This window comes from Sebastes umbrosus, chromosome 12, assembly GCF_015220745.1.
Source record: "Sebastes umbrosus isolate fSebUmb1 chromosome 12, fSebUmb1.pri, whole genome shotgun sequence".
Classification (NCBI taxonomy): domain Eukaryota; kingdom Metazoa; phylum Chordata; class Actinopteri; order Perciformes; family Sebastidae; genus Sebastes; species Sebastes umbrosus.
Window position 1 is genome coordinate 26,747,837 of NC_051280.1, and position 15,550 is coordinate 26,763,386.

General features: G+C 42.2%; 1 protein-coding gene across 1 annotated transcript in view; it reads right to left on the reverse strand.

Moving 5' to 3' along the window:
- Positions 1-15,550, reverse strand: part of LOC119499404 (sodium channel protein type 4 subunit alpha B-like) — a 47,435-nt gene that overhangs the window by 11,366 nt on the left and 20,519 nt on the right. The window contains exons 9-18 of the mRNA XM_037788705.1: positions 13,257-13,398; positions 11,722-11,919; positions 11,432-11,620; positions 10,952-11,342; positions 10,731-10,802; positions 9,123-9,361; positions 7,330-7,503; positions 6,777-7,133; positions 2,522-2,932; positions 122-239 (exon numbers count right to left, since the gene is read on the reverse strand). Coding sequence (XP_037644633.1) covers positions 122-239; positions 2,522-2,932; positions 6,777-7,133; positions 7,330-7,503; positions 9,123-9,361; positions 10,731-10,802; positions 10,952-11,342; positions 11,432-11,620; positions 11,722-11,919; positions 13,257-13,398 — 2,291 coding nt within the window. The remainder of the gene's footprint in view (positions 1-121; positions 240-2,521; positions 2,933-6,776; positions 7,134-7,329; positions 7,504-9,122; positions 9,362-10,730; positions 10,803-10,951; positions 11,343-11,431; positions 11,621-11,721; positions 11,920-13,256; positions 13,399-15,550) is intronic.

The window sequence follows — 15,550 nt, forward strand, 5'->3', positions numbered from 1 at the left end:
CACAAAACCAGCACAGATTACACCACATAAAGGAACTTATAACATGTGAAATGATTAAAACAATAGCTTTGATTGTACTTTATATTAATGGTTTTACAGGGTTACAACTCTAAATTCTCACATTCTGGGAAGCACTCCTCCGGCTCCATACTCTCTTCAGCCAGCTCTGATAAGTTGTCCATCTCTTCTCCGGGCTTCCTCAGATCCACCGTGCTGCCCTCTGATAGGCTGACCAACTCCTAAATAGTGAGAAGTCTCACCATTACCAACAAATTTCTCACTTATATTTAACAGTGTATGAACCAATACTGAGTTGTTAAACATCTGTACAGCACAGAACACAGACGGATGAATTTTGTGGGTGTTTTCCATCCGCTGTCGAAGGCTAAACACCTGCTGTGACATCACTGGTTGGGGTGTGGCCATATGTGCAACATGCTTATAAGTTTAAAACCAAACAGAGCAGCGCAGCGGCGTTTTCCTGCCTTGTATTCAGTGTGGATTCATCCCATCAAAGCTAGCTCACCTAGATGTACTGCCTTGCTTTTCAATCTCTTCTGAGCCTTAATACAATTTTGATGAGATTTCCGTTTGTTGGAACAGCAACATATTTAACGTGATTTAAAGGACAGAGATGCAGCTTCAATCCAATAAAATGGTACAAAGTGTAATCCAGCATTAAAGAGCATCCGTAGGACCTGGAGACCAGATTACCAGCATTACCAGTGTTTGAAGAAGGAGCGGAATCAATGTGCACTGATGACATTTTAAGACAATTATCGCCACATGTATCCAGTTGCGATACATACACACACAGGCTGATTGCTCTTTTAAGTGATCTACTTTAACGCTTTATAAAACTACTTAATGAGCACAATCTTGCCATTTTTAGTGTGTATTCAAAGCTGTAAAATGTATCCTTCTTTACGGCCGAGCAGCTGCTGATGTCCAGTTAAGCTGATGGAGGACTGTTTTTTTTTTTCATTTCCATTTTCCCTGATGCCTAATTCTGATGTGGTGCGGAGCGGAGCACGGCAGGGAAATAGGAATAGACAGACTGCAGCCCGCTCAGCTCAGCCTGGCCCTGCCTGGCTCTGCTCTGCTGTGTCACTTTAATCTGCTCTGCGAGGCCTGGCTCCACATCTGGCCTGCTGCTGTCTGCCTGCCAGAGAGGACGTGAGCAACACACCCTCCACCTCAGCAAATCCCCGGGCCCGACCCACAGGACACTGAGGTAGAGGAATCCAGGAGAAACAGGAAAGGAGTAAGGCAAGAGGAAGAAACAGGGAGCTTGATAGAGAGAAGCTAAGAGAGAGAGAGGGTGAGGTGGGTCAAAGGAGACAATAGTATCTTAATAAATGAAGGTTTGCGTTCCTCCGGTCTGTGAAATTTTGCAGATGCCATTAGGAGGACACAGAGGCACATGATTTTTTTCAGATTACCTGTCTCATGCATTACTGTCAGGATATAGTGACCATTCTATAAAAATAACTTTTTTTAATCATATTTTCAGCTTTAAAGGTGCTAAATGCGACATTGGGAGCATATCTATTGCCTCCGCACGGCTCTCAACATGGCGACAGCTAAACTGGCGGCTCATAAGTAACGGTCGGGACAACCGCCGTATGGGCGCAATGCAGAGCGGCGGCCGTGAGCTTGCGTGAAAGGGGCATGCTCAAATGCACGAACATGCACTAAAATCACGTGCAGCCGGCCAGGCGATGTAAAAGAAAGCATGGAGAAGCTCTGTTTACAACACACACAGAGGGAGAGTGACTTCATTCTCTGCTCAGGTAGACATTAATCCTCTATATCTTTACATAGACAATAGTTGTTTGCTGCTATATTAATGCTCTGGATGCTCGGGATAACACCGAGCTGGACTGATGAATCCTTTGAAAGAACTTTCGAGAACACTTTCTGGCAACATCTTGGGTACAGAGCCAGTAAACAACCTGCCACTAAAATCATGTCCTCCCGGTTCTAGGATCCTTTTCCATGATCTGTAACCACTTATCCTATTCAGGGTCGCGGGGGGTGGGGGGGCTGGAGCCGATCAGCCATAATGCTTTTGGTATCGTATGTCTAACAAAGTGAGAGATGTAAGGCTGCTAGCTGTATTTACATTTGCTAAAATATATTTGAAATTCATTGCAGTTTGTTGCCAGCATGGGATGCTGATGTTTCCAGACAGGAAGCATGAAAACAATCTGGATATGGTTCATTTAGATTCTCAAATCCACAGAAACCCATGTCAAACACAAGGGGGATAAGCACAACAGAAGTAGAATTAACTTGGATTCTTCTTGCTTTGACAATAATGATTCTGATGTGAAATTTCTGACTATGTTGCTTCTGGCTTCACCCAAAGCAGTGATGTAACAGCAGTAGTAGTGGTTTCCTACTAGCTGTTCATTTTATCACAAAAACTATTTTGGTAGATAATACCATCCAAAGACCACTACAATAGTAAACCATTCAGTCCAGTGTAAACACACATATCTGGAGGTGAAAAACTCACCGGTTTGTTGTCTTCATCCTCTGACGACTCCGAAATCTCCTCCTCCTCGAGGAACTCCACATCGGACTCTCCGGGCGCGATGGGAACAATGACAGTCAAGTTGGGGTTTGTCATGTAGCTGTCCCCCTCTGGTATGAGGTACTTCTCTCCGTAGCGTCCAAAAATCCCACCATTGCTTTCCACGTGATTTCCAACCAGCTTGATGGCCTGACTGACTTCTTTGGCCTTCTGCCTCCGACGCTTCAAGCCGCGGTTGAAGAGGTCGCCGATGCACGTGGAGAGCCAGCAGAAACCAGAGTGGATGCGGGCGATGGCGATCTGGATGTTGTTTAGATCGCCGTCTTCGTCCGGAGCAGAGAGGTTGTCGGAGCTGAAGGAGCTGAGCAGCAGGGCCAGAAAAAGATTCAACACCTGTTGACGAACAAATGTTTATGTTACATTGGGAGAAATATCAGAACATTGTTATAATTTTGTAGCCTTTTAGCCTGAATATGGCAGAAAATGCTGTATTGACATTGTGCTTATGTCAACATTTATCTTTCTTTACTAATCAGAGCATAGTTTAGCCTGCAAGCTAAAGCTAAGATCACCTAATGCATGACATGACCTCCTATACCCTGCATTGTAAATTCAGGAGGATATCCTACCCAGATATACTCATGCACATATGGCTTCGGCTGCTTTCAGCCACACTGAACTCAAGGTTCCATGCATCCACCTCCCAAGTAGTCTGTCTACTAGCTTAGAGAGCAGCAGCATCAAGCACATCTCTGTGCAGCAGCACCAGCAGCAGCAGCATGTGTGTGTGTGCGTACTGCCTGTGTGCATGTGTGATGTGCACAATTGGTAAGGATCATCTTTAGCCACTGAGCCAGTCAGAGATGGGGAGCATGAGCAGATGATTAGTGATGAATGCCCTCCGGCCTTCTCGCCCCAAGCATCCTGGATAATCCCTTGGATAAACAGCTTTCCCACGATTCATGTGCAGTGGAGGTTTCTGTCCATTAAACTCTATAAGAAGCGCTGTTGTGATCTTTGCCCTAACAACAGGGTCACTGAAGGAGTTTGTATCCGGTAATTGTCAAACTAGAGAAATTATTATGCGCTCTTTTAGTCTGGTTCCACCCGTTAGCTGCGAGCTGCCGGCTCAAACGTTGCCATGTTGAGAGCCATGCGGAGGCAATCCAATCTCACATTTAGCACCTTTTACACTAGAAATTCTTAGTAATTTTTTAAACAAGTCTTGTGCACAGAAATGAATAAAAACAAGCTGATAAACGTATAAAAGTAATCAGAGTAATGGTATATTATTTACTGTAGAAGCTGTCTCTTTGTTATCATGACTACAGACCACCGGAGCTTAGTTTACCGTAGTGTACCGGAGCTGAAAGACTTTCTCCTGTACCATGTAAAGACATAACTGCAGGTGGGATGATTAAAAATGCTGTGATTAATTAATATTGTCATCTGTCTACTCAAATAAAGTTTGACTGTGAAACAGAAATGTGTTGTGTTGCTTAGAGTCATTTTTACCTGTACTCTTCTACATGCATGACATCAAATATGTATAATATATAAATATCACCTGTTTAAACAGTGTAATTACATGAAGCCTTTGTGAAAGAACATGTTATATTTAGATGATGGGAGTACAGGAGCAGACTTTGCTCATATTTACGAGGTGGACTGAGAGTCAGGCTGTGGGCGGGGTCACCTCTGCAGGTTCTGCTCCTGGTTCTCTACGTTCTACCAGGAAACCCTTACATGGCTTGCAATTCCCTAATGACGTCAGAAGAGAAGGAAAAGCTGCGAAGTGATTTTCAACACCCATTTCCGGACAAACGGAGCAGGAGAAAAAGAGAGAGGATGGTCTTTTATGATACTATGGTGACTTGTAGACACTGGGGACAGATATTGATGTTTAAAAGACATGGAAAAGTGCATTTTGCACAATAGGTGAACTTTAAGTTTGAGCAGATAAACACACTGTTTAATCTATTCCTTACACATCCGCTCTTAGGTTTTTGACATTTTATTATTGTATATATTGTCAGGAAATACATAACTATGCTATTATGTGTCCGAAGATATTTTAGTTTAAATAGCCCCATCTATAGAGCTGCATGAAAAACAGTGTCAGTCATCATCCAGGCAAGGAGTTACAAAAATTGTAGAGTTAAAAAAAAAAAAAGGTTTTAAAACATTTCTGACAGATACATTTCAGAGCATAGGATTAAATGAGGAATAAACTAGCATTTAATGGCAGAGGGAACAGAGGGCATGCTGGGAACAGGTGTTTGAACCATATCCAACACACTCAAAGCCTTGCTCCATTTTTTAAAAAGCCTGTCAGGGTTTTTAAAACAGTTACGCGACAGAACTGAACTGATTGTGGTGCAGATGACGCTCGTATTTCAGTGTATAATACTATTCTAATATGTGCTTAGCAGGAGATGGAAAATCCACCAGCTTGTAGCACAGTTCTTTCTTGTGTGGACTTACATAATAGCTACAGTATCTCTTGCTAATTTATGTTAGGGTCAGGCCAGGAGTCTAAGCGTATCCTTAGTAAAACAATAGAATGGATCAGGGCAAAACTTCATGACAATAATAACAAAATTAAACTAGATTTTACTCGCTAAGGCTGATATAGTACTACAGAAACAAACTACAATGAAACCACTTTTGATGTAAAACTACGCTGACCATAAATAAATGCTGCACTGCTGGCTGGCTGCGCTTCTGGGATTTTTTTTTTTATCTGTTCTGCTCATTAACGTTAGCTTAGGACACAGCTGGACAACCGGTCACCATATGCGTGGACCAACGAATATATATACGTATCTTTGCTATTTTGCCAAGAGTGACAGCAGTTGTGTACAAACAGAGCTGTCATACAGATTAACTCCTTTCTACAGAAACAGCTGCATACAATGATGTACACGCTGCGTTTCATCCCATGTGAAACTCGATACCTGCCTCAAAAGGCTTGAGCAACAGCGAGAGCACTACGTGGCCTTGGCTGATCCTTTGTACGGCACTTAGGTCACAATTTCTCCCATAAGGCTTAGTTCATTAGCAGTGGATAAAACATTCAGCCCTGTTGGACATGAGACCGCGGTAAAGCCGCTCCTAGCGTAGAGTGTGTCGGTTGAGGCTACGGTTTGCACGACAGCATGTGCAGATAATACATATCTTACTTAGGAGGGTAAATAGATGGTTTATATGTCGTCCAGACATGATCTGTTTTGCAGCCTGCTAATGCTAATCTGCAAGACAGTTAGCATGACGCCGTGACACAACCACGCTCTCGGTGACTAGCGCATGTTCAAGAGCACTGAAAAAAAAATGCACAAACCACTGTGGCCACACAGATATCTGAATTTGCAAAAATATATCACGCCAAGGCATCAACAACTGTTCCGAGGATGTCCCATCCTCATAATATGGAATCACTAACCCTCATTGGTAATCCCTGATTACTCATGACATCATCATTTGGATTACAGTGGTTGTATTGATGTGCAATTGCATTTCTCTCTAAGCAGACTTCCTGTTATCATATGCTGTGAAAGGCTGGTGATAGTCTGTATTTTTGTTAATGTCAAACAAATCCGATAAAAAGACAAAAATGCGTTTGTTTGTCTGTCATCCCCCGGCCTGTTTTTGGCTCTCAGTCCCACTGGTTCCTCCTAAAGATGTAAATTGGTCACACACATACAATTTCACTTTAAAAAAAAGGCTAAATAATCTCCTTAAACAGCAGGGCACTGTGGATTTTAGCAAATGTTACCGCAGTAAATGGTGCTTTTGTTTGGGGCCAATTTTCAGCTGCAGACTCTGTGTGCTAGCAAGTATTTTTTTTTTAATATTGAGCTCAACAGTGATCGTCCACTTTTTGAACGGCCCGGTTACGTAAGTGAATTTCGCATTCATTCACTCCGTTGATGTTTCAGAAAATCCTTACATAAAGAGTTTTAAGCATAACCAAGCCAACCACATACGAGATGAATTGTGACCGGGCAATTTAGAGTCAACCATTAACCTAACCTGCATGTCTTTGGACTGTGGGAGCAAGCCAGGGAACCACAGTCAATACTGTTAGTGTAAAATGAGATTTGTTTTTGTGAAGATTTGTGTTCATTGAAAAAATGTACATAATAATAATAAGAAATCTTCACATTCAATGTTGGTTTTGGTGATGGGCTTTGTTGAAAGAGATTTTTAAAACATAAATATCCAATAAAATACTCACCACCAAGTTCCCTATGACCATGACTAACATGAACACCAGGATACAGAGGGGCTGCCCGGCCACTTCCATACAATCCCACATTGTCTCGATCCATTCGCCACACAGCACCCGGAACACGATCAGGAAGGAGTGGAAGAAGTCCTTCATGTGCCAGCGCGGCAGCTGACAGTCGATGGCGATCTTGCACACGCAGTCCTGGTAGTTTTTGCCAAACAGCTGCATGCCCACCACGGCGAAGATGAAGACGATGATGGCCAACACCAGCGTGAGGTTCCCCAGGGCGCCCACAGAGTTGCCGATGATCTTGATGAGAGTGTTGAGGGTGGGCCAGGATTTTGCCAGCTTGAAGACTCGTAACTGATGAAGAGAGCAGAGCGAAGAAAACGAATGACGCTGCATCTTTAAAAGAAACTGTGTTTGAATTTGATGTTGGATTATAAAATGTTCTAAACTTCAGAATTTAATCCTTTCCTTTCCTGTCAAAAAATAACAATGAAAAAGCACAATTTATAAAAAAAAATATACATGAGTGAGAGTTAAAGTTTTCTGTTACCAGTCTGAAAGATCGCAGGACAGACATCCCCCCTACATTGGAAAGACCCAACTCCATCAGGCTGAGGCAAACAATGATGCTGTCAAAGATGTTCCAGCCCTGTTGAAAGTAGTAGTAGGGGTCCATGGCGATCAGCTTCAGCACCATCTCAGCAGTAAAGATCCCTGTGAAAACCTAGAATACATACAGAGGGACATAAAACCAGTAAGATGCGGCAAAAGTAACACAAAACATCCTATTCAAGTGGAATAATACTTATTGTATTTCTTTACTTAACGCTGCACTTATTCATATTTGTACATTAACAATGGGATTATGTGAAAGGTGTCGCTTGAAGTGACCCACAGATAGTTACCACCCGACTCTGCAGTTCCCCTCAGTGTGCGTTTTAGTGTCTTTCATCTCTTTGTTTTAGTTTTTTTGGCCCGCAAATCCACAGTACTGTTTGGTTCAGTCTCACTGCTCTCATCGACCATGTTTCCAGCAGCAGGCAAGCTCTGATAAACCCACAATACACTACTGGCCCAGCATCAAACAGCAGACAGACAAAGTTAGCAACTAGCTGGTGAACATAGTGGAGCATTTAGCAGCTAAAGAGCCAGATATTTCCCTCAGGAGTTGGTGGAGACCAAAAACAGAGCAAGAAGGAGATTGAATATTGGACTTATATTCATCAAGTTGCCAGAAACATGACTCTAATTGAATGATAATGCTGCTAGATGGTTAAATAAGCAACTGTTTGCTAACACATAGCCATAAGAACTTAATAAGGTGATAATGTGCCAGTGTTGTCTTTATAGGTTGTTCCACTGCCCCCAAGTGGCCTAAAAATCAATGAATGCATATAAAAATGGTTGATTGGAGAGATATGACCCCGGGTTTCAATATAATTTTACAACGTAATGTATAAGGGCGAACAACACAAGCATTGGGACAGGATATGAACAACTCTCAAGCCTAACCATATTACTATAAGTCTAAACAAAGAGCAGTGGTTATTACCCAGACTGTGAACTGTTTCTTTTACAATTAATTCAATTCATCAGGTGAACTCTAACACGACTACAAATGAATGCTAATGTTGCTCTGTATTTGCTGGATCTATAAATAGGCAACTGTTTGCTAACAAGTTCCTCGTAACAACTGTATAAGATGAAATGTCATTGATGGTTGTTCCGCTGCCCCAAATTGGGCAAAAAAGATCAAATACGGCAGTTTTAAATGTGTTTAAGTTGAGGTTTAGCTCTGTGAGGTACAGGTCTAGTCAAGAGAGGTACAGGTCCAAGTTCAAGAGAAAATATCAAGAATATTTCACAATGTCCTTCACTTGTTCCTTAGCTACCAAATTTCATAGAAATCTTTTAAGAAGAAGAACTAGTAATAAATAAGAAAGTATTACTTCTATTTATCTTCTTTTAAGTAGGTTTTCAAACTTGAAGACACTAGCAGGCTCTATAATTTACCATTAGGGGGAGATGGCAAAATACAGATTAGGGAATCAGTTCCACCTCCTGCTAAAAATACTCCCTCTTACCAAGGATAATCGCAAATAGTCTAAAGCAGAACGTTTGACAAAGGATCAACACGACTCTATTTGACCTTAAGTCCAGCACAGCACTGGCTATAAAAAACCTGTGCCTGATTTAGAAATTCATTATCTGAATGAATGCTTTCCTCTTTACTTCCTTCTCAGTGAAGCTTTCAGTCCTCTCCACTGCTAACCCAACAGCACTTAGGAGAGAGTGTGTCAAATGCTGGAAACCTGCCCACCCCTATCATTAAAAGCCCCTTACCAGATTGCCCACGAAAAGCATTGTGTTGAACTCATCAGTCATGGGGTAGTGCTCCATGGCCATGAAGAGGGTGTTCAGCACAATGCATATGGTGATACCCAGATCCAGGAAAGGGTCCATCACCATGTACTTCACCCACTCTTTCATCTGCAGCCACCAGGGGCAGGAGTCCCATATCAGGTACTTCTTGGCGAATGTGTACCAGCAGGGATGGCACTTTTGCCTCGACACCTCCAGCTCTGCAAAGAGACATCAAGGTGAGCTATTCATTTGCAGCCTTTCGTTCAATAGGTTGTAATCGGTTGTAATCTCGGGGCTCAACGTAGTGAGAGCTAGAAGAGCGATCTTCAAAGGAAGAGTTTGGGTGTTTTGAAGTGGGGTTGTATGAGGTACTTATCTATAGTCAGTGTATTACCTACAGTAGATGACGGCCTGCATGCCCCCAGCTTGGAGAAGCAGACAGGAGTTACCGCACGGAACCAAATCAATGTACTGCTGTGGATATGTATTTCCTAAAGTTTAAGTGTACGCTATATTTGGAATATTTTCCCCATTTTACCTTGCTGTCAGACAGCTCTTTCGATGGGGAACTGAAGCTGTTATATCCATCCATGTTCTCGCCAAAACCACCAGACCCCATTGAAAAAAACCCAGTAATGTTTACCTCACAGAACACTGGAGTTGCTGGTCACACAAAGGCAGTGGTCGACCAGGAATCCCCGTGTTCTGCAAGGTTAAAATTAAGTTTTTTCCAATGGAGTCTGGTGGATTTTCCGAGAACATTGATAACGGCTTCAGTTCTCTGTTGGAAACGCAGACTGTATAGCTGTCTCATGGCAAGGTAAACCTGCAAAAATATTGTAATCATAGTGTACAGTTAAACTGATATGGATTTCTTAAGTGAGCCTTTCTTTTAGGTGGCTAAAATAAGTTTTGCTGCCGGCCTCGACTATAGCAGCACATTGCTTTGGTTCCGTGTGATAACTCTTGTCTGTTTCTCCATCTACTGTAGGTAATATACTGACTATGGATAAGTACCTCATTCAACCCCACCTCAAAACACCCAAACTATCCCTTTAAAGGAATAATTTTTAACATTTTGCTTTGCTTTAACAAGCTTAGCTTAGTAAAAAGACTGGAAACAGAGGCAATCAGTTAGCCTGGCTCTGTCCAAAGGTAATAAAATCCACATAAAGTTCACTAATTAACACGTTAAATCTTGTTTGTTTAGTCCGTGCAAAAACAGTACAAAAGTGTAAAAATGACAAATTATAGTTTTACGAGCTGTTATAGTGACAGGAATTTAATGCACCCGGCCAAGAAATAGTCTGGCCAATTTTAGACTTTAAATAATTAAACAAGCATGGTCTAACATATTAATTAGTTTTAGAGGTGGATTTTGTTGCTTTTAGACAGAGCCAGGCTAGCTGTTTCCCCTTGTTTCCAGTCTTTGTACTAAGCCAAGCTAACCAGCGGCTGGTTAGAGCTTTATAATGGTACAGACATAAAGTGGTATCGTCCTTCTCATCTAACTCTCAGCACAAAAGCAAATAAGCATATTTTCCCAAAATATCTTTCTTGTCTCCTTTAATATTCAAAAGGACTCACCACCCATGGCATCGCTGAAGAAGCTGACAGAGCTCAGCCCTCTTTTCCGTTGCACTGGAGGAGCCTCAGTCACTGTCGGGGAAGGCTGTAGGAAAAGTCTGTTAGCGGTGTCCTCCAAACTGGTGGGCTTCTGGTAGACAGAAAACACCCAAAAATGAAATACTTTCTTCTCCTTTTGTTAATTAAGATCTTTTCACTCTTGCAGGATTTTCTAATTACACACAGACTTTTATCACTCACTGTGTCTTCCCTGACCCTCTCCATGCTGTGAGCAGGCATGGAGGTGGGAGTATGTAGGCCCAGAGTGGTGACTCCGTTCTGGTCCAGGGAGATGTTGAGCCGCCCATTGATGTTGAGGCTGGGGGTGAAGATCTGGGAACAGTGGCTCCGCACGCTGCCCGTCCTCCTCTTCCAGGGCGTTGCTGTTGAACTGGTGCGACTCCTGAAGGCGTCCCCGTGAGTGCTGTACTCGTCGTCCCCGAAGTCGGCCTCCGAGTTGTTGCGCGCCCGGAAAGAGCTGAAGACGCTGACCTGGCTTCCTCTCCTGGTGCTGAGGGGGTGAGAGGAGAGCGTGGCCAGCAGAGGGTGGACCGGGAGAGGAGACAGAGGAGGCTACAGAAACACAGAAGATACATTAGCTCCTGTGGCTTTTCGTAAGAACATCAAAGATTGGGTTAGAGTGTGAATGTTGGGTGATGTACCATTGGCTCATCCAATGGGTCAATGTTCTCTTCAGCAGCTTCCTCTTCTGTTTCCTCTGACAGCGCCCTGTGCGATCTTCTTCTCCTGCTGCTGCTTCGACGTATGCTGCCTGTCTTCAGACAGAATGGAGACAACTCTGGGGACAACGCTGAGTCTGCATCCTGTGTTTGTTGTAGTCTTTTTGCTAACTTCACACAGAAAGGAATTATGTTTAGGAGATTATTTTTTGTTTGTCCTAAATTAAAAAGCACACATGAAAATCCTTGCTGACTGTCCGTGTTGCACCTACTCTTTGCTCTCTGCGAAGGTGCTCCATAGCCAGCTGAAACTCCCTCTCCTTCTGCCAGGCCTCAGCGATGGTTGCCTGATTCTGCTCCTCGTAGGCCATGGCCACTACAGCCAGGATGAGGTTGACCAGGTAGAAGGAGCCCAGGAAGATTACCAGCACGAAGAAAACCATGTATGTCTTCCCCGCTGAGCGCAGCGTCTGAGGGAGCGGACATCAAATCAATACAATCAAATTCACATGTTTAAGGAAATTTCTGGTCTTTTTAAAACCTGAGTCATGTTTTTGTAGTTTTGGCATAATGTTTGCTCATGGACAACGTTTTACTATGATTCTGTTACATAAAGACATCCAAGATAGAAAGCAACAGGCAGTCTGATAATAAGAGGTAAACAAATCCTCAGTTTTATCATTTTTATCTTAATCACTCATTCTGTCAAAAATTTCTGTAACTAAAGCCATTATAGGTGTTCATTGAATTGTAACTCTATTTTGGTCTCCACCAACTCCTGAGCTAAATTTCCGGCTCTTTAGCTGCTAAATGCTCCACTATGTTCACCTGCTAGTCGCTAACGTTTTCTGTTTGCTGTTTGGTGCTGGGCAGGTAGTGCTCAGTAAGATAATCAAAACAAAACAAGTGCTTGCATGCTGCAAATAAGATTGATGAATGAAACAATAAAGTTATTGGTCGCAGAATCAAAACAACGAGCTAAAAGATGCTGAAACTCTCCGTAGAGCTGAAGGGAACTGCAGAGTCAGATGATAATTGTCAGTGGGTTTGTCACTATGAACGACCCCTTTCACATTAAACATATTAAACACTAACCCACTGTTAATATAAAAACATAGATTTTTTATCATCACTGCAGCTTTAATCTTTTGTTTACACTTAAAGTGGTTTAGATGGTAAAAATAGAGTATTATTATTATTACTATTACTATTAACCTCTTAACAATCCGCCAGCCCGCTGGTTGGCACGGCCGCTATTCTGTCATGCAGAGGTTGTAGAAGGTTTCGTCTTAAAATTAGAGTGAAGATGAAACTAAAAAACCTAAGGAATCGATTGGTACCAACCATGTCATGTTAGCTTGTCGGGAAGAACGCTAAATAACGCTCCATGGAAAAGAAAAACTGGCATTGCCATGTTCAAATGAGTCCCTTGACCTCTCACCTCAAGATATGTGAATGAAAACTCTGAGATGAGCAGAGTGAAAACTGTATCTTATTAAATAAACAGTTATTGACAAACTGCATAATTTGCCATTGAAAAAAGTTAATATATCAGAACGTAATAATGTTTAAAATCACAATAAGATCATACCATGACTTAAGTATCGTGATAATATCGTATCGTGGGACCTCTGGTGATTCCCACCCCTAACACAAACTGAATGCTCCTTTAATCTGCATTATTTGACATTCATTGAGTAGAACTATTGTATTCTACTATGTATTTAAAAGATGGATTATTATTCACCGGGCGGAGCAAACCATCACACAATATTGGTATATTCAAAATGAGATTCAAAAACTGCACCTGGTGAAACAGTTTTTCCCAGTAGTCTTGTGTCATGAGTCGGAAGAGGGCCAGAAAAGCCCAGCCGAAGGTATCAAAACTGGTGTAGCCGTAGTTTGGATTCCTCCCTACTTTTAGGCAGTCAAATCCATCTGGACACTTCCTGTAATGCACAAACAGTTGAAAGGCAGAGGACAGATGATTATGGGACAACACTGATAAACAAAGGATGTGCACAATTAAATCAATGGCAGCTGGGAGCAGATATGGCTTTGGCAGCGTGCGGGCTGCTTTGCCGGAGTTAAAAACATCTCCAGTATCTACATGTATCCCTGTGGCCTTTGACTCCAAAGGGGAGAGGAGCGGATGAGTGAGTAAGTACATGCGCTGCTATCAACACCATTATTTCAACTGAAGAGGGCACTTGAAATTCGCTTCAGGCAGGAGCACTAAAATGCACCGCAGCAAAAGGGATTACGCTGAGCCAGATGGATATCAAATTGCAGTTCAAAAAATGTTTTCATGCCTGCATCTCTGATCTTCATTGTCATGCAGCATAGTGGCATTACAGCAAATATTTAAGTCCAGCAGCTGAGAACAAGCTGGACTGCCATGTCAATCTGAGTGCAGAATAATTTCGTAATGGCTGGGAAACAGCTGGGCGGCATAGCGCTGCTGTGAGAACAGCTGTAGATGTCACCAACCAGCCAGCTAAGCAGGACTGCTCACTAATATCCAACAGGGAGGGCAGAGGAGGCTGCGTGAGGCCAGCGACATCTTCCTGTCAGGCAGTTTTCCTTCCCTCTGCTGTACTACACTCCTCAACCTGTCAACGATCTGTTCACTGCTTATACTCAACATTGAATTGCATATTTTAGCCCTTTAACTATATCTTGTTTTATGAATTACTGTTGGCCATTTTTCAAAGCATAACATGTGTATTTTGATGCCCTACACCTCCTAACAAGGTTTCTTTTAATGAATTCCTAATAATACTAATAAAAATGTATTCCAGGACACTCTGTTGACCTTTTTAATGTAAAAGAATGACTAAATTTACATGATTTCTCAACATAGTTTGTGAGCTTGATCCAGTTATCTTTTCCTGATTTGTTCAATATATTAAATCACCCATCTAAGCAACACCCTGAAACGATGAGTCGATTAATCGAAGAATATTAACAAACAGCTATTTTCATAACCGATTAATCATTTCAGTAATTTTTCAAGCAAAAAGACCAAACATTTTCTTTTCTTTAAATTGGAAATCCTAAGATTTAGGACTGTGTGTTGTTCAACAGCTGGTTGGTTTGTTGTGTGTCAGCATTTTGTGACTTTTTATCGATACATTTTAAGCTATTAATCTGGAAACTAATCTGCAGATTAATTGATAATGAAAATAACCGCTGCAGCTCCATTTATTTACATACTATAATCTAATTAATGGAAAAAAATGGCTGCATGGAAAGTATGAAATCAGTCAGTAAACAGTGAGGAAGAGAGAGAGCAGTAATTATCGAGCGAGCTATAGAGTGAATGAAGAGAGGGAGCGGCGATTCAGTCAAAATACGAGTATGAACCTGGAAATGAGCACGATATGTCCCCTTTAAGTTTGGCTGCCTAACATGCAATGCACAAATGCTGTGGTTGCTAGCCTTATTTACCACACTGCTAGCCGATTCTGTCACTTAAACAAATATATGAATGTGAGACGTCTCTTGCAATTAGATGCTGCTGTAAAAACAAGGCACCTGTCAGGCATATGTCCCTGATGTTTCTATAGTAACTGCCCTGGAGACTGACTCTTGCATGGGTTTATCCGGCGCTAGCGTTCCTCAAGGAGAGCTGCTATATGCCACATGCACTCGCTGTGGGATCTGATCTACCTCCACACAGACATGAACAGGGAACACCAGAGTATTAACCAGTGTTCCTCTTTCTCTGTGTGCATCCTATAGTGTGTTAATTTGTACTCATTAATCACACACTTGACATCCTACAGTGCATAACTCCACAGTGATAAGTGTTAATTACATTTCTTGCGGTGTCCTTTGAGGCAACTTTGGAAGATTTCAGATTTGTGGATGTATTTTTCTTACTATTTAAAGGTGCAGTGTGTAGGATTTGGCGGCATATGGTGGTGAGGTTGCAGATTGCAACCAACTGAAACTTGTGCCAAGTGTGTAGGAGAACCACAGTGGCCGACGTGAAAACGTGAAAACGTGAAAACATGAAAACGTGAAAACGTGAAAACGTGAAAACGTGAAAACGTGAAAACGTGAATGGCCCTATCTAGAGCCAGTGTTTGGTTTGTC